The 24,877-nt window shown below is 49.8% G+C and overlaps 2 protein-coding genes across 4 annotated transcripts in view; one reads left to right on the top strand and one right to left on the bottom strand.

Annotated features, from left to right (window-relative positions):
- The window catches only part of PAH (phenylalanine hydroxylase), a 49,385-nt gene extending 26,632 nt beyond the window's left edge, over positions 1 to 22,753 (bottom strand). The window contains exons 1-6 of one of the 3 annotated variants that reach the window (XM_075429066.1): positions 22,657 to 22,753; positions 21,641 to 21,877; positions 19,725 to 19,877; positions 15,708 to 15,834; positions 11,445 to 11,552; positions 397 to 580 (exon numbers count right to left, since the gene is read on the bottom strand). In XM_075429066.1, coding sequence (XP_075285181.1) covers positions 397 to 580; positions 11,445 to 11,552; positions 15,708 to 15,749 — 334 coding nt within the window. In that variant the 5' untranslated portion in view covers positions 15,750 to 15,834; positions 19,725 to 19,877; positions 21,641 to 21,877; positions 22,657 to 22,753. Of the gene's footprint in view, positions 1 to 396; positions 581 to 11,444; positions 11,553 to 15,707; positions 15,835 to 15,998; positions 16,040 to 16,133; positions 16,190 to 19,724; positions 19,878 to 21,640; positions 21,878 to 22,656 lie in introns of those variants that run through there. The other 2 variants (XM_009944300.2, XM_075429065.1) reach the window with 2 other exon arrangements.
- Positions 22,754 to 23,348: 595 nt separating this feature from the next.
- ASCL1 (achaete-scute family bHLH transcription factor 1) lies at positions 23,349 to 24,553 on the top strand. Its single transcript, XM_075429068.1, has 2 exons — positions 23,349 to 24,242; positions 24,375 to 24,553. Exon 1 carries the CDS (start codon positions 23,602 to 23,604, stop codon positions 24,217 to 24,219), a length of 618 nt encoding a protein of 205 aa, XP_075285183.1. The 5' UTR covers positions 23,349 to 23,601; the 3' UTR covers positions 24,220 to 24,242; positions 24,375 to 24,553.
- The last annotated feature ends 324 nt before the right edge of the window (positions 24,554 to 24,877 follow it).

Consider the following 24,877-nt stretch of genomic DNA (forward strand, 5'->3'; position numbering starts at 1 on the left):
AGATGTACCTACAACTTCCTGCACCATTGCTTAGGGATTTACAAATTGAGCCCTTAGCCTGTAACTCCAATTATCATTTGATCCCTGTTAACTACTGCAGGCAGTGTAACAAGCTACTGCCACAAGGCTGTCTTTAAGAGACAGTGAGCGCTGCCAAACAACCAGACAGATGACAACATAACACCGTAACACCAGTTCCCAGGAGACCTAGTCAGAAGCACGGCAAAAGATGGAGCATGGCAGTTTACAATTGCCAAATTAGGCAAAATGGGCAGGAGGAGGGAAACGCAGGCATATAGATCCAAGCGGAAATCCCGTGCTACAGGAAAAAGGAGTCATTAAAGTTTGTGACATAAATATTCCTTCTCAATATTATCCTTGTCAGTGTATTCTTACCAGTGTCCTTCTTCTTTGTTCGTGAAAGCTCGTGGACCGTTGCTCCAATATCACTTCTCAAGGACTTGATGATATTGTCCAGCGCTGGGACATTCTTGCCTTCCAAGTTAATGAAGAATTCGTACTCATCTTTGTTGAGACGGGAAGGTCGAGATTCAATGTGGGTCAGGTTTATACCTTTTTCCTATGAGAGAGATTTTGGTCCCACAGGTTTTGAGGGAAGAAATATGACATAAAGACTATAAAATTCACATATTAGTCAACAATCCATACTATACAATCCAAATAACTCAAAAGTAGAGTCTTGCCTCTGGTGGCTACTGGGCTGAGGACTTTCACGGCTGAGGACTTTCACAACAGGGAGAGAGACAAAAACAAAGAATGAGAAGGATGTGGGATTCACCCTTGTGCACAGCACCAACGTAAAGACTATGCAATACATAAAACTTTGAAAAAGGTGGAAGCAGGGTACAAATTTTAAAGAGGCTTTGTATTGTAAATGGTGATTCCAGTACTGCAAGTACATAATGGGAGCTTGTCTGTGTGGACAAGAACATTTCCCAAGGATCAACACGGGAGGTAGGCATACTACCTGTAGAGAACCCTCTCATGAGAAAGTGAACGCTGTATTTACAAGCATCTTAAAAGGAGGTTGGAAAAGCAAGCAGCTGGGCACCCTGCGAGATAAGCTTCTGCCAAGCCACTGCACAGTCATCTGCAATTCCAACTGCACATTTTCTGGGGCTGTGAGACGGTGTTGGGCAGAGGTCCCATGGGAAAGGTGGATCTGCACCAAAAAGGCAGCCCAGGTTTGTGCAAATAAAAACATGGGTGTTTTAAATCTCAGAATTGCAGAGTTGCTGAGGTTGGATGGGGCCTCTGGAGATCATGTAGCCCAACAATCTGCTCAGGTAGGGTCCGCTAGAGCAGATTTTTCCGGACTGTGTCCAGTCAGGTTTTGAGGATCTCCACAGATGGAGACTCCACAAGGTCTCTAGGCAACTACTCCAGAGCCTGATCACTCTCACAGCACAGAATTCTTTTCTTTAGCACAGAAATTCAAATTACGTCTCACCAAATATCTTCACTGACCAGCAGCAGTGCCTCCTAGATCTGAAGAAAGGGCTCATTGGCAGCTACAGTCTTGATGACTATGGCCAGTGGGTACCTCACCACAGACGTGCCAACATGTCAATGCATAAAGCAGCAAGTAACTAAAAATCCTATTTTTCCAGTCACTTAAACACAAGTCCAGGAAAATCTACTTCAGTTTAGCTGAACTCAAACATTCTCCTGAGCACAATAATTTGAATATGAAGATATTACTTTTCTTCTTTTGTGAAAAACCTTTTAAATAGATTTCTATTGGTGTTGACTTTACCACCTGACCTTCCTGTCAGGCCCACACTGGAGCCACGACCATGGCACACTGAGGCCAGGTCTGGGCTCCTGTCCCCTGGGAGGAATAGGCAATCCCCTGAGGGAAATTTGGGCAGCAGAAGAGTCAGAGGAGCTGACACACGGTGCTCAGCATCACTGGACAAACTTTTGTTTTGCTGCTTTCAGGCTTGAGAAGACCCCAGACTACATGGGGTGAAATGATGGCCCTGCTGGTGTCAGTGATAAACCCTTTCCTGCGGTGGGGTCAGGATTTCATCCATGAAGAAATTCTGCAAGGATCTACTTGTGACCTACAGGGAAGAAGGAGGGAAGCTTTTGTTCTGTACCTCCCTCTAGTCTGAGCTTCACAAGCCTTTTATGGTTTTCTTTGCTCCTCTCAGTGCTTGCACAGCGCAAGAGGGCATCTGGCCATCAGTGGCAAAGGCTTCATTCACTCCACCACAAAAGGCAGTTTATTACTTGGTAGGAACAGCAGGCATGTCATTCCCCTGTTTCCTGAGTGTCACACGCTACAGTTGAACTTAAATTGTTTGGCTAGATACCAATACAATAAGTTGAAAAGGTCAAAAGCACATTCGCCAACTGCTGCTCTTGAGAGATGCTGTCCTCGCGGGGCCGTCTGGGGGAGAGAATGGCCGCCACTGTCCTGGGCCCCGAGGACAATTTGTTTTAGGCCCCCAAAGCCCCGTTTCACAAACAGACCGCGCATTGTACCCTCCACTTGGCGAGGCGCAGGGAGGCGGGGTGGCCCAGAGCTGGAAGTTCAGATGGCTCCGGGCTGGAAAGATTTTGGCAGAGAGCAGGCACAGAGGGCTGCCGGCCCCTTCGCCACAGCTACGCCGTGGAGAGCAGTGCAGCAACATGGGGCTGGCACCCGGAGCTGTTCAGCTGCTCTGCCAAGCCACTCACAAAGGTGGAAGGTGGGTGTAAAACCTGCCCTGTGCGAAGGCTCGGCTCAGGAACACTGGGGTGCTGCTTTACTTTCACCTTGCACTGGTGCTCGGCTCAGGAACACTGGGGTGCTGCTTTACTTTCATCTTGCACTGGTGCGTCAGGGTGCTGTATTCCATCTCTGTGTAGGTTCACAGAGGAATGGGGTCCTGGATCGTGTTTGGGGTTCCTATATCTTGCGGAGCCTGTCATAATAAGGACATCTCTTTGGTGGCCATTACCTCCCGCTTCCCTCTCCCATCCACAAATGTTCATCCCTGCCTTGGCATCCCTCCCCTGGAGATAGCAGAGCTGGTTGAGAGATCGCACAGGTACCTCAACTATATCCTTTTTTTTTGGCCAGATGACTTTTATGCTGTAGCAGCTCTCCCACCTGGCTCAGTAAGCAGCTGCACAAATAGCAGTGCCCACAAAATGGAGGGAATGATGCAGGGGCTGGGAACGAAGAGACAGGCTGTGGGGTGGGCACAAGGCATGCTTAAGGCAGCAGGAGCATCAATGCCTCCCAAAGTATTGCCACAACCTAAGAGAGCAGGAAAAAGGAAAAAGAAAAAAAAAGGAAGAAGACAAGGAGGAAGGAGCTTGTGGAGAGAGTCACCTCCTTTCTTACACCTGGGATGAGCAAAACAGCTTTCTGCAGAGTGTGAAACTGGTTTGCTGTTTATCTGAGGGGTGCCTGCAGCTCAGCAACACACAGAGCTGACCTGTTACCTCCTTGTGCCAAGCCTGCAGGACCTCATAGCAGAGAAGCTGAAGGGAGAACCCTTCTGGCGACTGTTTTCAAAGCAAGAAATCAGCAGCATACGTCCAACTGCCTGAACTGGCGCTCCTGGAGAAACATGCTCTCATATGCTGTGCCTTGCTACTAAACCCCCGATTTCAAAATATTTACAGTGGCTCTGTTACCAGAGTTGCTTTACAAATCTCGGTTTCATTCTAGTCCAACTACTCCATCTAGTGTTTAATCTTCATAGATTCACATCATTGAAAACTTGTTTGTATCTTCAGTCTTAACAAATCTTGCAATTGCATCAGGTTTCTCACAGTAGTTAATGCTTCATTTGAAGCTCCAACTTCTGGAGACAAATGGTTACCTGAGAAAGGAGAATGTGGGATTTTTTTGGGTTTAGTAGTGTGTTTCAAGCTGTTTTCAATTTCTTTGTGTTTTTTAGTAGAACTTGAAATCTTGACAATATACGCCCTTAAAACACAGCTAGTAAAAATTCTGTATTTATTTTATGGGGCTTCATGATTTCTGAGCTAATTGTTGTTGATGGAATCTAACTCCTAACATAACTGGTTTTCGAAGATCTGGGCTGTCACACATTTGAGGCTGGATTCACACCTGAACTGTTAACACTGGTCCCTTCTACCTTTCTGTTTTAGAGCTGGTAGGAATCAGATGAGCCCATGGCTTGAGATTAGACACGCCTTTACTGAATTCGCCCTGTCATCCATTGCAGCTACAAAGAACTTGCAGTAGGATGGTGCTTCCATACTTCTCCTCAGGTTTATGACTAGCATAGAGGTTGAGTTTCTCCTATATGGACACATCCTATCATACAACCATATACCTGCTGGACTGCTTTTGTGTTGGCAGAGAAGGGGCAGCTGCTCACCCTGCATTTATTGCAAAGCAGTGCACTAGGCCATTTCTAATATACTTTTCAGCAAATATTAACAATTCAGAACAGATTTTACCTTGAGGACTGAGGGTAGTACTAGGTGTAACACCTAAGGGAGATCACAGGGGTACAGTATTGCCAGATTCCTTGAAGTTAGCAGAAGTCACCCCAAATCTCTTGGTTTTTTTCTTAAAACGTCCACTCCTGGTGGTGAAAGATCTCAGCTTTCATTATTTGAATATCCAAGTTAGCTGTGTTTCTGTCACTCCCCATTAGAGAAGGAAGTCTCAAGACATGTTCTCAGAGTTCAAAATCGTTAGAACTAAGTCCATTTAGTGTAAGTCACGATTTTTGAATGACAGGGTTTAGCGATACAGATATCAATTTACAACAGAAGCAATGGTGTATGCATGGGGAGATCGCCCATCTCCCTGCCTACCTTACCCCACAGTGATGGATCACAGTCTTGGCTCCTTCTCAGAGGCCATGAAGCAGCTCCACCCCTTTTTTCCATCTTATTCCAGCTATGCCTGAGACAGAGTGATCCCACACTGGTGGGATCAAACCAGCCTGGTGTTACACTATGTCGGCAGTCTTGCAGAGGTCATGGCCAAGAGAGTTTGATCCCATCCTCAGAGAGTTTAATGGCCTGATCATTGGAAAAGTTGTGTTTCCACACATATAGGGAAACATATATTCCCATATAGAGAAACTTTCAGTGAGGATGGATCCTTTCTGGGAATGTTATGGAGTACTGCTTCCCATGGCATTCACATGTCCTTCTCTTTACGCATTGCTAAGTGCTCCTGTACATGATTGCTAAAACTAAGTACAGCTGTGAAATCCATGACTGTTGTAATTAAGTAAGCTTGGCTTCATCAGGAGACCCCACATTGTTACCAGATGAAGAAATGTCAACAGCACTATGGTACCACCAATCAACATTCAGTAAGAACTTGAGTGAACTCTGCCAAAACAAGGATTTACTTGCACATTCCTGATACCAAAAAAAAGCAACATATTCTTTTAACCCTTGCCATGGGCTGGTTCAGGGCCTCCTGAAGGAGGACACTTTCAGAAGCAGAAGTAGAAACTCAGTGCCTGATTTTCACACATCAGGGGAGTTAGGAAGTTATGGTGATGCCTTCAGCCATGGTTTCCCAAAGTGAAGGCAAAGGCAGACATCTGGTTCAGCCACCTTCTCAGCCTAAGACAGTGATTCCTCATCTTCTCCCTCACATATGCCAGGATATTGCTTGCATGAGATGCTGCCAGAGGCAAAGGGATGCAGAGGTGGCCCATGCCACCAAGCAGCTCCAGAGAGCAGACGGCCCTGGAGCAGCCCCTGGTGCCCATCATTCAGCATATCTGCTCCAGCCCTGGAGTTTGGTATGAGGTGTTCAGCACAATCTAGCCACAAAGCACATGGAGTGGGATTAAACCAAAAAGCAGATGTGAGAGCATGTGGCACTGCACAAGCACCTAGCAAGAGGGCACTCCTGTCTTTAGACTCATGTTTTACTAGATCAAGGAGCCCTGCTCTCCTGGCCCCGGAAAGAGCAGAGCTCAGGCTGAGGACAGGGATTTGGAGCACTGAGTTCAGGTGTAAGAAAATGATTGTAGCATGCATAATGTGATGAAAAAACAAGTATTTTGGTACAGGCATGCCTGGCCTGTTCACCTATCAGTGCAGACACCTCCAACACACCCCCCGGACAAAGTGACTGCTCACTTCTCCCGGTTTGGAAACAACCCAAAACACTGCAGAGCCAATACTTTCCCGAGCGAGAAAGAGGTAACAGTTACTTTGGACTTTATGTTGAATAAAGTAAGCTCCTAAACAGAAAAAGAGCACAGTCATCTTTGCTGGCTCTGAAAGTGCAGGGTCTCATTTAGTGCAGCCTGTTACTCTCATCCAGTCCTCCCGTGGAGCAGTAACTTACTCCGGGAGCAGGAGTACTACTTGGTGCAAATCAATGGGGTTGCTTTTGAGCTAGAGCCCTATCCACTGTAAGTAACACCACCAACAGCTGGACCTTGTACTGAAGTCCTGCTGGGAAGGTCACAACGGTGAAGAGAAGGTGGAAGGCTCCTCTATGAGACTGAGTTGAGCAAACTTGTAATATATCCCAACCTGATGTTTGCCACATACTACAGCTGACATGTCATCTACTACTTGCAAATCCATCAGGAAGACAACTTTGGAGGCGATTGATGTATTCACAAATTCATGTGGAAAAATTTCAGTTAAAACTGAGGGTAATCATTTTTACATGTTGAAATGTTTGGTTCTGCTATTTTTTAATGATGAATTTAACTTTGGAAATGCCAGTCTTTTAGGGGCAACAAATTTTTTTTTTCTATTTTTTTCTTTCAGAGTGGACTTTGTCATTGTTTAAAAAAGTGATCTCAATCTCGATAGGCTTTTATCACTACAGAGAAAAATAAACATTCCCGTCAAGTGTAACACTTAGGTTAACCCAAAATGCTCTGCTTTGATTTTTTAGTTTTGATAAGAAACTTGGAAGATTTCTGTCTTTTTCTGACCTGGACTAATACTCTGTAATTTTTTGATGTGTCCAGTGAATTAAAAAAGAGACGTAATTCCACAATGACTATTCTGTCTTCCTGATTTTAAGCATGATGTTTTACTTACGTGTGATGTTCTGCTTCAGACAGGTGTTTAGTCGAGTTTTGGCTTCCTAGCGAGCGCCTTCTACAATAGCATGAACCAGATAAAGGGCAAATGGCTGCACCAGGCAGTGCCCTAGTGTACAGCAGGTCTTCTTAAAATGAAGTCAGTGTAAGGACTTGGCTGGCGGGTCTATGCTGTCTCTACAGCCACCCTCAAGCCTGCAATGAGGACAGAGATGTTGCCCAAGCAGAACCCATAAGGAAGCTGTATGCACACTAGAACAGCTAAAGATTACGGAAAAATAGGCTTTTCAGGTGCAAAATAATTTAGTGCGGTTGTTTAAGCAGAAAGTGAATCTTTGCCACATCCCAATGTACACACAGAGCAGCTAGTGTGGAAGCAAAGTGGATTCTTTTTTAAAAATCTGCTTATTGCTAGCATGACTGAGCTGCTGTTACATTACAGCACATGTCAGAGTGCAAGTCTGGCCCTGCATACACTGACTTTCCACAGGGAAGGTGGAAAAGGGACTGCAGGGACTGAACTGTCAACAGTGGCACAGAGCACCCTGGGTACAGAGCAGTCCAGGAGGAGCAGATTCACGCAGCCAAGCAAAGATTTGCAAAACTGAGGGGGTACAAGAGCCAGCAGAAGGGTCAGAAGAGCTTAGGAGACTGTTGAGGTCTGATGTTTGGGGGATCTTCCTGAGCGCCGCTGATTTTTGTGTGTAAGACTGTGAAAGGACCCTCCTCCCACCCAAAGTGGATGGTGAATGCTCCTGTAGACGTGGTCTGGGTTTGCTTTTGAGGAAAGAAATGCTTTCAGCTTAGAAAGCCTTATAGTCTTTCTTTAAATATGTGCCTGTCCTTCCAAGGGTCCAACCCTTCTTCCATTACAGACTGCTTGCTCTTCTTGAATATGTGCACTGGCCCAGCACTGAATCAAGAGTAAACATAAGAAAAAACTGGATATAATCAAGTAAGTTTTGGAGACAAAGCCAGCACACATAAGGAGCTGAGTACATAGAGGAGATTCCTCAGAAAAAAAAAAAAAAAACCTTCAAGCTACATAGGAAAAACAACAGTTGTCACTGTAGCCATATACTTGTGTGCAATTGGGACCTGAACAGAAAACAAGAGTTTGGGTCTTTGAGCAAAACAGCAGACATGAGAACATGCAGCACTGTCAACTGCATGAGCAGTCCTGAGGGATGTCTGAGTAGGACAAACATTAATGTTTCCCCAAAACATATTGAAATTCTCTTCAGCTTGGTGTCTCGGTCACAGGACATAATTCTGTGCTGTGAGCGCACTCTCTGTAGCCACTGGCCTTGTGCCTTCCCCCACCTGGATATGAGGCTCCCCTGCTTTCAGTCTATGCTGGCCCACAGTGGGGGCTTGCCCAGTTCATCTGGGCTGTGTCTGGACACTACTTCCTTCCCTGGGAGGTCTGTCTCCTGGGTGAGTGCAGATTACATCTGGACTGGACTGCAGCCATGGTGCTTGATGGGCCAGCAGTCCTGCACCTCCTGTTATCTAAGTGCAAGGGCCAGGCTGGAGAACAGCACAGCTCGCTTTGGGCTCTCGCTCCCTGTGGAGATCAAGCTGTGGTGGGGGCTAATGCCTGGCCAAGTTTCAGCCCAGCACAGAAGCAGGACATGGGCAGAATGAGAAGCTGCTCCTGCATCTCAGGCAGAGACACAAGAGCAACTGAACAGCCCTCCCAGAGTAACAGAATTTTTTTCTCCAGCTCTTAAACCAAGGAAAGGATGAACCTCCCCAGGTCCACATGGACACCTCCTGTACAGAAAGGCAGCCTGGCTGCTGATGGCACCACAAAATCTCTCCTTTGTTTAGGTATCCACTCAATTCCTTGTATCTCAGTCTGGATTTTGCTTCCATGCTTTCCTCCCTGTCTTGAGAAAGGCTTTATTTTCAAGACTTTCATATTTACAGCTCTCTTAATCCTCTTCCTCCCTTCTTTGTGTCCCAGAGTGGTTTTATAGATTGGCTAGAGAAGAGGCAAAATCCTCAAAGCCAGTGCTGGAAGCACCCTCCCTTAATCACCCCCAAGAGTAAGCTGGGAGGAGGAGAGGGTTGAGCTGTGCTCTCTGCCCGAGTTCCCACGCACAAGTGGCAAGAGAGACCCCAGCAGCCTGGGCAGCCCCCAGCCTCAGCGAGGATCAGACGGGCTCCGAACGCGCCACGCATGGCCTTCAGCACCAGTGGCCACACGAGGTCTCGGTCGACGGCTGCAGTGTCACGACCGCTCCAGGGAACTGTCTGATCCTATTTTGTGGCTTTTGTGTTTTCCTTTTTCCTACTTCATGTGGCTGAGTGAGGCAACAACAGCCGGAGCAGCTGTCCCCACATCTCCTCTCTTTGCTGCCCCTCTGAGACAAACCTACTGCGTTTCCCCAGGCCAGTGCCAAGCTGGTGACAGAAACCCTGGGAACAAGCTGAGGGGTCTCCCTGCCCAGAGGAGCCCAACAACAGGGAGTCTGAGCTAACTCCCATAGCTAGCTTGCATCTCACAGTTGATTTGATTAAGCAGGGAAGGGGTACAAGAGCAAAAATTCCTGTTGCAGTCTTCCTCCTTGTCCCCAACCTTCACCTGCATATCACCACCTTCACCATCTCTGCTGCAGATGCCACTGAGCACAAAATCTGTGTCTCTGAAAGGGTGGAGGTTGTCTCAGTCGTGCATGTGCATGAGTCTTAGACTGCTGTCCACAGCGTGAGGTCCTTTGTACGGAGTTAGAACAGCCCAAGGGCTGCTCCGGTTTACACACCCCAGCGCTCATGAACTCACTAACGACAGTCCCGAGGAGCTGAAGCTGCAGGTCAGGCTTGTACCATTAAATCCCTTCCTCCAGCCACCCATCTGTTTCCCCACTTCATTGCCAACAGCATTCAAAATTGATATAAGAGCAGCTATGCCAGGTCTCTTGTCAAGCCTTGGGGGTGCAGGAGACTGCGAGCTTGCACAGAAAGAATTGGCTTCATTGGGATGGGAAGCCACCCAGCCACCAGTGCAGACATCTGTAGCTGAGCCCCGTCCCCTTGGTTGCTGTCAAGGTCACGGGGCAAAACCCTGATTCAGCCGATCTAGTTTAGGTAACCGCGTTGGGCCAAGAAGAGTCACATCCAGGAAGTGGCTACTTCTCTCTTTCTCTTTTCTCTTTTTCTAGCTTCCCCGTATATTTTCCTTTAGAGCTGACAGCAATTTGGTTAGCAGACAGCAATGCATTTAACCAGAGTATCAACAGCCTCCTTAGGTCACTTACAGACAGTGCACGCCACTGACATATGGACAGTTTGCAGGACTGTGTTAGAATGGTCGGTTCACAGATTTAGACTACCTCTGCTGTCTTTGATAAGAATTTCCTTTCATCTTAATGAACCAAATATGTCCTATAACTCGTAAGTATTTTTCATTTTTACTAATGCCACACAAACATTTAATTTCCTAGTTGATTCGGTTTGTGAATGGAAAGTATTCAGGCCACAACTTTTTACAGTGTTCTATAGAAAGAGCTGCTTTCAGACACAACTGTTACATGATGATGTTCTTAAAATAAAAAAGTTATAAAACCAATATAACAGCGTTTATTTGCTTGGGAGCACGGAGTACATAGCTCTGTGTGTTGCAACACAGCCATCCTGAACTGCAAGCATTTTGTGCTTTTTAAACACCATCCATGACATCTGGGAAATATTTCTGGAAGCATAACTAGGCACACAATGTCCTGGAAGGTAAATGGCTCCTTGTTTCCCCAAAAGCTTTCCAAATCACTTAGTAGAAGCTGTTGGGTTATTTTGGAGTGAACAAAATGCAAAATGCTGCCATTTTTGTGCTATTTTGTAGGTACCCTCTACCCTCTTTGTAGAAGTGCCAGCAGTGGGAGATGGTGGGCTTATTTATATCAGCTTTACTGAAGTAAACAAGGGCTAAGAGGATGGTAGCTACCCCCAGTAGAAATACTTCATTCAGCCTGCATACTATGAGTCACACGGTTCACATTCAGGTTATATTTGCCTTTCTACAAATATAAGTATACCTATACGTATACATACACACACATATATACACAAACGTCAATCTCAGGTTACAGCCCAATTCACTTCTACATCTTACTCAGGCAGTTACAGTGGAATATCTCCTTCTTCAATGGAGAAATCGCGTTTTTCCACCCTCTTATCAGTTAAAAGTAAAGGTTTTAGTTCAAAAGTTTGAAGTCAAACCTTAACTTCAGAAGTCCACTTCTGCTCTAAGGAGTTTAAGGGATTTTAACCCCCAAAATCAAATGTGTGCTGGTTTCCTCCATTACGGCAATGACACAGAATTACAAACATGACCACAAATACCCTGCAAAAATGTTGCTGCAATGCAAAAATGTAAAGACATGATCAGGTCTCCTGAAGGAAAATATTTACCTCAAATGTGCGCAGAACTTTAGCCAATGCCCCAACTTCTTCCTTCAGAGAGAAAATCAAAGAAATGACACCATTTTTATTTGAGGAATCTTCAATGTACATAGATTCCTGAAAGTAAAACAAATAAACAAAAAATTTACATTCACCCTGGGAGTCAGTTTTGCTTTGCTCCATTTCCCTTTTGCACAGCATCAGTAATGTAAAGAAGGTATAAAGCTGCTTTAAGTGGGAATCGAGACCACTGTTGTTGCCAGAAGTAGAGCAGCTCTGGGGCTCTGCTGGTTAATGATGGTAGTGACACAAATCCCTTCTCTCAAGCTAGACCCCACGTGGGAGGGAGGGAGTCAAAAAGGGCAGGAAAATAGCCTATCATCGCCCTGCTTCACCTCTCAAGTGCATCAAGCTCTGGGAAGAGCAGAAACATTACTGCGCTTGAGTTTCAGCTACAGTGAAGAGACCTTCCCTCAGGCTTTCTTTTCATTAAGGCTCAGGATTAAGCAGAGCGATGTAGATGAGCTCTGTGCAGAGATGCACGCCATGATCTGTGGTTCCCTTCAGTTCTGCTTGTACTTTCCAGGTAGGCCCAGGAGAGGTGGTATTCACAAGAGGGACAGGGGAGTTGTTTTAAAAACAAAATAACAACAATAACAAACAAAAAACAAAATGGAAAAATGTTGGACAAAACATTATTTAGATCTTCCCCTAAATCCCACAGTGAGTAAAGACTCAGTTAGGGCACGATGTGTTTTCATTTATATTTGTTCTCCTTCTCTTGTTGATTTTCCGCTCTGCAAATTCCGAAAGGCAATTTCCAGTGTTCCCAAGCAAGGAGAATGTTTATTTTATTTATTTTCATGCTCCTCATTACCAGAATGTCTTAGTATGTCTCAGTACTTGTGTTTCTTTTGACAAAACCTCTGTTAAGTAGGGAAGAGCTATTTCACCACTTCAGAAACAGGAAATCAAGTCCTGGAGTGGGGCCAGATTTTCAAAATTATCTGGGTACCTGACATGGCACGTAAGTGCCTGCTGAGATTTCCAGAGTCACTTAATTTTTCTGATGTCAGAGTAAATTTGTTGCACAACCATCACGAACTTTTGGAAGTCACATTAATGCCTTATTTGTTAGGGTTTTTTTAACACCTACTGGCCTCAGTCAAATTGCATCTAGTTGGTATTTCAAAGATCACGCTAGACATCTGCAACACAGATGGATACTGGTGTAACAAGACTTGAGGCAAAACTTGACTCAAGGTATCTATTCAGTTTTCCTTTTGAAGATGTGTATTTTCCGTCAGAGCTTGTCCTCATTACAGCTATTGCTTAATTTAACATATAAATCAGAGTGTAAAGAGTTTCAGTTCCCAAACATTGTCCTTAGAAAAGACAGTCTTTGTAGCAGACAAAATAACAATCAAATCCAGCTCCCCTGAAGCCATAAAGCTCTTGGTGGGACTACATTTTCTGAGGCAATTTTATAAGGAACTGCCTTCTTTTGTAAAGTAAATAATTGCTGATTCTTCAGGCTGTCTCTGGGGCTGCTGCTAACATGAGAATTCTTTTCCAGAGAAGAGTAACACATTTTTCTACCTGGCTTTACTTCCAGAGGTTGCAAAGGTTATGCAAATGTTTTCCATCTTTATGGGGAACATCTAGTGGGAACTGTAGTAGAAATACTGGTTTTATGCACCAGAGGGAAGACTGTCACCTGCTCAACTGCTACACTTCTCGCGGCATCTCTGTATCTCCTGAGTCCTCGCTCAGCCAGAGAGCCAGCCCAGCTCTTTGCTGGTGGGGACCAAGAGGAAAAGCAGTCAGGAGTCGTGTGGCAGCTGGATGATGAAACTCATTTATACCTGACGCAACCACGAGTGAAAACAATGACAGGAGTCTGTCAAAAGGCAAACCAAATGTCAGTAGTCCAGAAATTTGATGATAATGTAACCAAACCAGCATCTGAAATACTGTCCATATGCATAGCTTTGCCCTTCTGTTTTCCCCCATCACAACCAAAACTGATCTTAAGGACAGAACTGTTCTGCACCAGTGTCTGCCCGATAGACCAAGAATTTGGTTTTCATGGTCTGCACTGGAACCGTTTTGAAACGTCATGCAATTACATATTTAAAATACTCTTGCCAAGACATGCGTCAAGGACCAACTTCTATGGCAGGTTGACTTGAATCTGTGTGAGAAATGAAGAAATTGTGTTTTGGACACCTGCAGGGGATATAATGCAAGGTTCAAGTCCTGCAAGGTAATTTTGTTTCTAATTGATCTCTTTTTACCATGAGATCACAACAAAAACCTCTCAAAAAACTTCTTTCCAACCCGGATAGGTTTTCATTGGCCACTAGATTTGATGTGTTGAGATCAGCCACTTTCAAGCAGTTTTCACTCATTTTCACGCTCTTGTAAATTGATTTATGTTGGTTCTGACCCATTGTAGTAAGGAATAGGCACTAATCCTGCAAACAGGGTGATACTTGCTTAATTTCTTGCAAATCTGCATATGCACTCGCTTCACTGGAAGGTCTTTGTACAAAAGTTAGCTCATGCCTGCAGAGATGATGGCTTTCACTGCAAGAGGAAAGCGTAAAATAATTGTTTTCCTGGTACCCAGTTCTTATCGATATATATGGAGGCAATAGACACGAATACACACTGGAGACAATACACATCAACATATCCATTGCAGGTAAGATAAATCAACATATACACATGCACTCACCTTTGCTGCTGAGCTTTTTGTAGCACCTGTACGCAGTTTTAACTGTTGATCACAGTTTATCCATTCTCAATTCCAATTATAATTTCTTGGGTTTCAACCTCTTATACTGAAAGGAATTGCAACTCTACTGTTCTACTGTTTTGTTACTACTGTGATTATGAATAAAAGTTGAACGAATCATTTCATTGTCATTGAAATATTGGCTATATGACAAACATATGTGATTTATAAATGTAGTGTGGAATAAATTAAGCTCTAATTTTCTTCCAACACCCTTTTTATTTTTCAGGAAATAAAATGAGAGCCAGTTGACAAACATGAATATCCATTCCTGGACCTAGTACCATTACAAAGATAGGTGATGTGTAGATGCAAGGACAAGTTTGCCTGAGCAAATGCAAATCTGCATTTTTTGTTAACCACTTCACACAGAGAGTGATACTGCCTTTCTGACACCTGCGGCAGTCAGTAACAGAGACCTGTCAGCCTTCTAATCCATTTCTGAGCTGGCTAGACAAAGCCCTTCAGAGTGAATTCTTACACTGTTAAAGCCAAAAAATTTCACCTTGTGTCATAAACTCCAGACTTGCTAGATCTACAAAATAGCAGAGGAAAAAAAAAAGGGGGGGGAGGGGGAATACTTCAAAGAATATAAGATTCCTAAGTTACCTCTGAAAATGGAACTATTTTCCAAGTCAGATTTCTTCAGGCATTTAGATTATCAGCTCCCACAGATCTTATTAGGACCAAGCCATTACACAGCTGGGAGAGCATGAAGGTGAGACCCTAGAGAATTGTTGTGGGAGTTCAGCCTCACACACAAAGGGGTGGGAAATATAGGTTCTCTGCTCTTACAAAGGCTTGTAGAAACTGAAGCCCTTTTTTTTTTCTTTTTTTCACATCTTCCATAGCTTGTCTCTGACTTCAACAGCATTGCATAGCACAGATGCTTGCAGAATTTGGTCCTAATAATTAACCATGCTGGCCTCGAGGTTATGTCACTTGCCCCTGCGGTAACTATAATGCCTGTAATCGAATGGCATGGACTTCAGGACTTGCCTGTATTTTCAAAAGCATGGTGTTCAAAGTCAGTCAGTAAACACTGAAAAAAGGGGATGTCAGAGTCCCAGAATGTAACAAACAGCTCCACCAGAAGAGCACATAACTTCAGCTGCTTTTCTCTAACAGAAGACAGCCCTTTTTCATCGCACAGGTTTGAGACCTCTAATTAGCTGCTCGTCTTTTCTGCTCCTACTTCTGTTTGCCATATATGCAGCGATACTGTTGCAATGTTCACTGCCGTTCTCGCTGCACTTTTCCGACCACAATTAACAGCAGACAAGTGCCGCAGCTGCCAAAAGGGAGAACGGTGGCAACCAGGCACCGCACAGCATGGAGACATGGTGTCCTCCCGTCTCGGGTCATGCTGCCTCTCAGGGAGCGGAGGACAGGTTTTGCAAGCGTGGCAGAGCAGGAGGGAGGCAGCTGCAGCTTCCCCTGCGATGAGCAGGCACACAGACGCCATCGCTTACCTGGAAGGGATCGCCATTCATTTTGCAGTGCTGTGCGTCCATGTTGCAGAGGCAGCGATGCCCACGCACAGAGGCCCCTTCGCCGCAGCAGGTGAACCCTTCTGACCCTACAACTGTGGCCAGAGCTCTGTGCAAAGGTATTTAAAGAGGAGCAAGTGAGGCGAACCCATCCCGTTCCCCAGCTCCCTCCCCCGGACACCGTGCCAAGGGGGCGTTCTCCCTACACGCCCCCCGGCCACCCCCTCCACACGAACACGCCGCTCCACGCCGGCCGGCCCCCACGAGTCCCACCTCGGCACGCAGAGGCTCCCCAGCATATTGCTTCTATTTGCCCAACGTGGAGGAGCGGCATGCTTTGAATTAACAGCCTTCCTCCTCCTGATCAACACCAGCCGCTGTTTCCATTTTTGCAAGTCAACACATCACCTCTGGTTCAGCCTTCCCCCCGTCCGCTCCCACCACTGCATGCATGTTCAGCTTTAGGTGGGTTTCCCATCAGGGCCCGCTCCACATGACCAGAGATCAGATGTTCTCCAGCATCTGCTCTTTGGATGCCAGGCACGAGCCAGGGAGGGCTGTAGCACAGCACAGCAGCGGAGGGATTTGTCCTCTAGTAGGACCTTTCGGGCTGCATCCAAGAGGTCAGAGAGCAGGAGACATTGCTCCACACACGAGGCGTTGGAGAGAGAGACCCAGCGTAAAGGAAGCGTGAGACATGAGTTACCTGCACAAACCTCACATTAGCATAGGAGTCTGGACAAGGAGAAAGGAAAGAAGGTAAAGGAAGAAAAGGAGCAGGGAAGACTAGGCCAGAGCTACAGGACAGGAGGATATAAAAAAAGCTCAGATTTGGTTTAGAGTGAGTCACCAAAGGGGTTGAGGGAAGAACAGAAAACTGTAGCCCGATACTGAAGGACAAGTGTTAAAAAAAAAAAAAGATCCAACTGGTCAAGTATCTGTCTTGTTATACAGAAGGACAAAGTTTGTACCTACAAGCTATGTCAAGGCAGGTAATCTTCCTATATTTTTGTGATGAAGATAAACTCTGTGAAATAAGGAATCATCTCTTTACAGTTATTTTAGCCTTGAGGGAAGCTCTATTGCATACACCGGAGCAGACCAAGATTGGTAAACCCTAGCAAAGATTTACAGTGAATTAGTTGTACTTACAAAACCCAATAGCTGCTAAATCCAATCAGCCTCACAGCAGGGAAATTAAGTGGGGCCACCTTCAGGGATCTCAGTCCAAATCATGTCGAACTCCATGCCCATGGTGTCAGAATCCAGCTGATTGAAATTATCTACTCTATAATGCATGCGTGAAGTAACTCGGTGCTTTGGGAGTGAATACATACCCTTTTCAGAAGAGCTGCTTGTTTGTGCATTCTGTGGCTACACGCAGGGGTAGAAAGTTACTTTCTGAAGTGACCAGCAAGCCTGTGGTATAGGCTGGCAGGTCGAGGTAGACAGCCAAATGCGATGCACATATAACACACGCTGGGCGCTGCTGACAACGTGGCAGCCCGTCGGGGCAAGGAGAGAAGGAGCAGGAGGGGAAAGGGAGATTGACACTGGTAATCGCCAGCAGTATATAAACTACTATTTTTGAACTGGTCAGCCCGTAAGTTCACGACGGGAGGCAGTATCTTGTGTCCTGTGTTTGTGCAGCAATTGGCATAGTCCTGCCCATGATAGGGACATTGAAGGCCACCTTGCAAAAAAAAAAAAGCAGCGAGATGAGGCTGGTGATAACATTGGCTATAGTAGTCCCTGTGCAGGGCAGGACAGCCTCCAGCAACTGCTCTTGTTCACTATCCCCACACACCATACCTCACTACCTGGTATGTTTTTCAACTAGATTTTTAAAAACTTCACTGTATGTCGTAAGGCTGGCCAGAATAACTGTGGCCTCCAAAGTCATAAAATATAATTTTTTGTCATTTGTTTGTGCCTTCGCTTTCCTTTCTTTTTTCCTTCTCTTTTCACTAGCCTTTGATCAATTTTTTTTTCCTTCTCTGTGGTCTTTATATGCATTTAGTCTTATTTTTTTCCTTTCTTCCATCCCCTTTTTTATGTATTACACCCTCGGTCTACTCTACCCTGACAGTAACGGCAAGGCAAAGTGAAATGCTGTGTATGCAAAACGCTGCTCATGCCAAATCCTCGCAATTATCTATTTTAACCCCTCCTACCCACTGCTTTTTCTATTTGTATTGTAAGTTTATCTCTTACTGCTACATAATCACAATAATATCAGCAGTCTATTGCCACCAGTTCACTGTTTAATCAACCTGGGCTGTCAGAGGCTGCCTGGTAGCAAATGGCACTGGCAGGGGAAAGCAAAGCTCCTCCTTGCCTGGAGGAATTCCCAAATTTTCTCATACTGGAGTGAAGATTTTTTTTGTGTGTGTATCCAGTGCCTGTACAGTATGAACACACGATTGTGTCAGTATTGGTTGCCTTGGACCATTTCAGAGTCCAAATGGCCTGAGCTTCCTTGCCCCCCTTGAAGCACGAGTTCAGCACACCGAGCACGGGTTCACCCCCCTGCAGCGACATTGCTACCCGGGATTTCCCACTCGGGTTTCAGGTTGCCCCATCCGGCTGGTTCCCCAGCCCCAGGTGAGCACCTGAGTTTTGGGTCCACCAGCCCCGCTCCGGGCTCTCACCGCAGCACCGCACAACCTCACTTTTTCCAGCCGTGTGCAGATAGACACACACCGATATCCCACGTTGCCGCCATCTAAAAACACCCTTTTGCCTCTGAAAACACATGAGTTCTTGGGGCGCGCACAGACACACAGAGAGGCATCCATTCCTGGCGGTGCTGCTCAGCCACAAACAGAAAGGCTCTTCGCACTGGAAGCTGGCAAGTTCCCCGGGCTGGCACGATGTGGGTTCAAAGGGCCACGGCCCTTGGCTGCTGTTCAGACTGCTCTTTCCCGCCCCCGCCTTCAGCCAGCGCTTGCAGAGCGGCGGCTGTCTCGGCGCTGCGTGTCCGCTGGTTCGGGCAGAGATGCCCCTGCCCCGGGGCTGTCCCCGGCCCGCAGCTCCTGGCCTTCCCTGCCGGTCCAGGGTGTCCCAGTCCGTCCGGGGGGGAGCAGCGAGCAACGGAGGGGGGCTTCTCTGGTCAAAGCAGAAGCAGCTCCCGGTGAGGGTTCAGTGAGCATCTCGGGGGGGAGGGGAGGGGGGGACCATGCCGGTACCGGGCGTGCGCTTCGCAGAGGTCTCCGGGAGGTGGCACTGTGTCCTCACGGCAGCGCCCGCCGAGGCCGGGAGCGGGGCGGGGGGGAACACCCGGCTGTGTCCCCCCCCGGGGGGGGGGGGGGGGGGGGGTCCACCTCCCAGGCTGCGGCTAGCATCGCTCAAACCCCGCTCGCACCCCTCCTGCCGGGGTCTGCCGCCTCGGGGGCACACGCACCCCCCCCCCCCTTCCCCCCGCCCGACTCCAAAATTTCGCTCTCCAAAAAGCGGCGGCGGGGGGAGGCGGCCGGGTGTGCTCCGTCCCCCCGGGGTTGTGACGGACGCGGGACGCGTGGCCGCACAATGGGGCCACCGAGGGCGGCGGAGACGGGCGGGAGCGGCGGAGGGGCGAGCTGGACGGGACGGGGGGGCATTGCCGCGGCTGCCGCTTTTATTTTTTCCTTCTCTTTTTTTTTTTTTTTTTCCAGCCCTATATGCAAACTGTCACTTCAGGTTAGCACAAGACCTGATGTAGCTCATTAGCATGAGCTGTATCTAACATGCTTAAAACCTCTAATTATTTATTATGCCCTAATTGGCAGCCCGAGAAATGTCTGCGAAGTGACGAGTGTGCATCCCAAGGCGCCTCTCGAGAAGAATTCAGCAGCGTCCGTGGTCGGACGCCCTTTTCAATCCTCCGTTCGGGGCACAGGCTCCGTTCCTCCCGCGGACGGCGCAGCGCAAGAAACCCGCGCAGGTCGCCGTCCCGGGCACCGGCCGCCCCCCGCCCCGGGCACCGGGCACCTGCCCCCCGCCCCGGGCAGGGCTGCTCACCAACGCGGTCCGTCGCTCCAAGCCCTCCTCTCCGCCGAGGGACGCTGAGGAGGGGGCGTTGAAGTTCACCAAAGCATGCTGAAGTGTAGGCAGGTGCTCTCTGAAAACGGCTTACCCGAAGAAACCAGTCGTCGGGGGAAATCGCTTCCCTGCCTGCTGAAAGGAGCAAAGTTTTGAAAATTATATTCACACCGAAACTGTTTCAAAATAAGTTTACCCCTCTGGGGTCGCGCTCCCCTCCCTCCTAATTGCCTCTTTTTTTTTTTTTTTCCTTCCAAGTCTGTATTATGTTTCTTCAGGTTGCGCCAACTATTTATTTATCTTTATTCTTTCCCTCTTTCTTTTCATTTATTATTCCCTCTCCCTCCCTTTTTTTTTTTTTTTCCCCCTTCCTTGTGTGTGTGGCTTCTCGGTCTGATCTGTAGCTTGTTACCACCCACTGCACGCTCACTCCTGCAGCCGAGGTGTTTCTATACAAACTTCAGCGTCCAGTTGTCATATTAATTATTACACTGAGTAATGACTGAAATAGTCAAAATAAGGGGAGACTCAAGAGAGCTTTTTCTTGCTGCTCAAAGATTCAGCAAAGAAGCCTTGCAACAAAGCACTAATTGGTCCCCAGAAATACTCTGACAAGGCATGGAAGATAGGTTTCATAAAGCCCAGCAATTGTGAAGGGGGAAAAGATCCTTGAATAGACCCCACGCTTCTTTTCTAAACTCTCTTGCTGAGCAAAAAATGGACTGCTTCTTGAATACTGGACTGATCTTGAATGCTATACCCAGCAGAGAAAAAAATGCACCATTTATTGTAAGTTTTTTTTCCAGCTATTCATGTGTTCTATGTGGAGAATAAGCTGGTTTTGTTTACCATGAAAGACCTTTTACTTTATTTTCACTCTTGGGGGGGAAGCTGGAAAGGGGAGGGGGAGGTCGAGGGGAAGGAGAGAAACACATGTGCCCAAATCCAGACGAGCTGCCTACTGTAACAAAATGGAGTGTAACAAATCCTACAGAAGTCCCGAATGTATCGATTCTTTGAAGATCTATATAGATTAACGACTTTCGTTCTGCTTTTCCAAGACGGCATTTAATCATAACGTAAATGGCCTTTAAAAAAAGAAAAGGGGCAGGAAAAAAAAAAGCACAGCAAAGTTTTTTTTTTTAAAAAAAAAAAAGCGCAAGGACTTCAAAAGACCTCATGAGTATGGCTACAATTTAGGCACACAAAAAAAGCCACTATAAAATAATGACAGTTCAAGATTTAAAAAAAAAAAGGGGGGGGCGAGAAGAAAAAAACAAGCCCAATGAAAAGGGCAAGTGCTATTTATCATTATGTTAGAATTAAGAATTTCAAAGTGCAGGTGCAGGACTGTGCATACGAGTGGGTGGAGGTGGGGGGGGGGCCTTGAAACCATATTTATTATCCATAAATCTGGCAGCCCCAGACCCCTCGCTCTGCGCCAGGGGAGCTGGCAGGATTGGCACGACCTCGGACAACGTGAGGGGTGAGTTTGTTCCCTGGTGGCAGCCGAGGGTGAGGAAAAGTCTCTGCCCTTCCCCGCCACCCCCCCCGGGCCCTGGAGCCAGGGAGCCCAGCGGGGAAGGGGCCAAGGTGGCAGAATTACATGCCAGTTACACCCAGTGACCTCTGGGACTGGCGTCTTGTCCCTTGTGAAGAGCCCCATGAGGTCAGAGAAGGAGGGACCCAGAAACCCCCGTCTCATTCTGCCATTTTGGGGAAAAAGGGCAGGAATTTCCCTACGCGGTGTTTCCATGCCAGTTCTGGTGGTGGGCTGCCCCAGAAGAATCACTCTGTTTAAATGTCTATGTAGTTCACAGGGCTGCAATTATTTTGCTGTTTCAGCTGCCGCTTCCCAAATCCCTGTGACGCGAATGGCAGCGCTGGTTCCTTACCGTTTGTTACAATGCGGAGCTGATGACGCAACGACTATTCCCAGTGCAGAGAATTCCCACGTCAGGCAAGGGGTGTTGAACAAACCGCCCAGAAGACTTGGAACTGAAGAGGTAGAGCTCCCTGTACACAAAATGAAGGTCGTGTCCTGCTTTGGTCTGGCTGTCCTGGCCAAAAGGGGATGAAATGGTTCAATGGCTAAAAACCAGAAAGAAACTCGGTGACCAGTGAAGAGGGCCCTGAAATAAATACGGCAGAGGTTAGACCAGACAGAACTACTTCACCTTTTCCATCATACAGGTGCAGTAAAAGCTGCCACGTTAAAAATTACCAAAAGACTAGTGAGCAGGTGCAGAGTAAGGTTCTGCCATACGACATGGCTGCTTATCACTGTCCAAACTCACCCGCCCAGCCAGGGCCGGGTATCCAGCGGCAGATGAGAAGAAGCCATCTCCACAGCTCCAGGCCACCGTGATCGAGGCCAAGCAGCGGAGCGGGCCTTGTTTATGCGCTTATGTTCACCGAAACCGGAACGGGGGCTACGGAGGGCCCCCTCTTTCCATGCTTTAGGGGTGGCGTGGGCACTGGAGGTCCCCTCTTTCCATGCTTTAGGGGTGGCGTGGGCACTGGAGGTCCCCTCTCTCCATGCTTTGGGGGTGGTGTGGGCACCAGGAATGAAAGCCCCTTGGCCAGGGACTTGCTGGAGCCGCCACCTCACCCACGGCAAGGCTGTCACCCCACGGCTCTGCCGTTCAGGGGGGTTGAGGAGCAGACGCCCCCCACGCACGGGGGTCCTGAGGGGTGCGGGGGCCGGCGGGGACGAGCTGAGGCAGCAGGCGCGTGGCAGCTCGCGCGGGCGGGCGGGAGGCGGAAAGCGAAGAGGCGCGCGGGCCGCGCACTGCCGCTCGCGCCCACGGCGGGGCCGCCAGCGAGCGAGCCCCCGCGCGCGGAGCCCTCGGCCCCTCAGCGGTGCCCCTCCCGCGCTCGGCCCCCGAGCCACCGCGCCGGGAGACTTCACCTGGCAGCGGGAGCAGCCTCTCCGGCGCAGGCCGCGCCCGTCCCGGCTGCCCAGCCACCAGCCAACGCCGTCCCGCTCCGAGCCCTGACAGCGGCCGCTAAGCTCGGCCCCGGGAGCGGGGGAACGCGGCAGCCCCCGGACAGGGCTCCCCCCTTTCCCCCGCCCGGCGGCGGCCCCACGCGCGCCGCCTCCCGCCCCGCCGGGCCGGGCCGCGCCCGCCGCCGCCGCCGCCGCCTCCTCCCCGCGCGGCGCCCCGGCGCGGGTGTTTGCTCAGGGCCGGGAGCGCGGCACGCGCCGGGCGCACGCACTTGCAACAACAAACCCGCGAGGGGCGGGGGGCGGGCGGGGGCGGGCACAGGGGGGGAGCGGGGGGGGGGGGAGGCGGGGCCGCACGGCGGCCAGCGCGTGTGCGCGGGGGGCCGCGGGGGGGGGGGGGGGGGTGCGTGTGTGTTTCCCCCCCCCCAGCGCTGAAAAGGCGGCGGCGCTCGGCGGCCCGGCCGAGCCGGGGAGCGTGGAAGGCGCAAGGTGCAGAGCGTGCGTGTGAGTGGGCGCGGGGGGGGACCCCCTGCGTGTGTGTGTGCGGGAAGGGGGGGGGGGTAGCCCCGTCCGCCCCCTTCGCCCCCTTATAAGAGACACAATCCCCGGCCGCTGTTTTGCAAAGGGGGCTTTGCGACGCAGCCCGCGCACACGCGAGCGCCACGAGCCTCCCCGCCGCACGGAGCGCGAGAGGGAGGGGGGCGGGCAGAGCCTCCCGCCAGCCCGGCCGCACGCCCGGCTCCGCCGCTGCCCCTTCCCCTGCCCTCTCTCTCTTTATCCCTTTTTTAATTTATCTTTTCAGCGGAGGCCGCACATCACCGGTGTGTTTCCCCCCTCCCCTCCGGCCTCGTAACCTTTTTTCCCGGTGGTGGAGCCACCGGTCCCGCCTCGCCGGACGCCCCCGCGCCCATGGCCAGCGGCAGCCCCGGCGGGATGGCCAGCGGCGCCGGGCAGCCGCCCTTCCTCCAGCCCGCCTGCTTCTTCGCCGCCGCCCCGCCGCCCCCCGCTCCGCAGCTGAGCCCGGCGGGCGGGCAGCCCTCTCCGGGCGGGAAGCCCTCGGCCCCGCGGGCCGGCAAGCGGCAGCGCTCGGCCTCTCCGGAACTGATGCGGTGCAAGCGGCGGCTGAACTTCAGCGGGTTCGGGTACAGCCTGCCGCAGCAGCAGCCGGCGGCCGTGGCTCGGCGCAACGAGCGGGAGCGGAACCGGGTGAAGCTGGTGAACCTGGGCTTCGCCACGCTGCGGGAGCACGTCCCGAACGGAGCCGCCAACAAGAAGATGAGCAAGGTGGAGACGCTCCGCTCCGCCGTCGAGTACATCCGCGCCCTGCAGCAGCTCCTCGACGAGCACGACGCCGTCAGCGCCGCCTTCCAGGCCGGCGTCCTCTCGCCCACCATCTCTCCCGCCTACTCCCACGACATGAACTCCATGGCGGGATCGCCCGTCTCCTCCTACTCCTCCGACGAGGCCTCCTACGACCCGCTCAGCCCCGAGGAGCAGGAGCTGCTCGACTTCACCAGCTGGTTCTGAGAGCCGGCCGGACCCCGCTGCAGGTGGGTGCGGAGCGGCGGGGGGGAGGCAGAAGCCGCCCTGGGGTGGGGGGGGGTGGGGGGGTACCCCCGCGGTCCGGCACCGGGGAGCGGCTCCGGCGCGGCTTTCATCTCCTCTCTCTTTTATTGTTACAGGACGGTTGCAAAAGGGGGTGAAAAAAAAAAAAAAACAACAAAAACAAAACAAAAAACAAAACGCGACCCAGAAAAATATACCACGCGCGGAAGGACGGACGAAAATCCGGCCAGGAAAGGAACCTGTTGCGCTTCGCTCTCCCCCGCCGTCGGAGGGCGGTGCGGGCACGTCTCCCGGCGGGCGGGCACAGCGCTGCGCGCCGCGGGGGCGGGCGGGGAGGCCGCCCCCAGCCCCGCAGCCCGGCCCGGCCTCCGCGCCCCGGCGGAGCGGGGGTCCCGCGGGGGAGCGGCGGGGCCCTGCCTCCCCCCCCTCCTCCCCCCCCGGCAGACCGGCGTCGGTCGCCCCGTGGACGGAGCCTTTTCCTCGGGTGTTTGCGGAGATGCTGAGACGAAGCCGTGCTCAAAGAAGTCTCTGGAGCCCTGTTCACCCCCCACTTCCTCCCCTCCCCTCGTTCCGAGCTTTTTCCCCTCGTTCCCATCATAGAATGCTTCCAATCTTTCCT

This window comes from Opisthocomus hoazin, chromosome 8 (assembly GCF_030867145.1).
Source record: "Opisthocomus hoazin isolate bOpiHoa1 chromosome 8, bOpiHoa1.hap1, whole genome shotgun sequence".
NCBI classification, from domain to species: Eukaryota; Metazoa; Chordata; class Aves; order Opisthocomiformes; family Opisthocomidae; genus Opisthocomus; species Opisthocomus hoazin.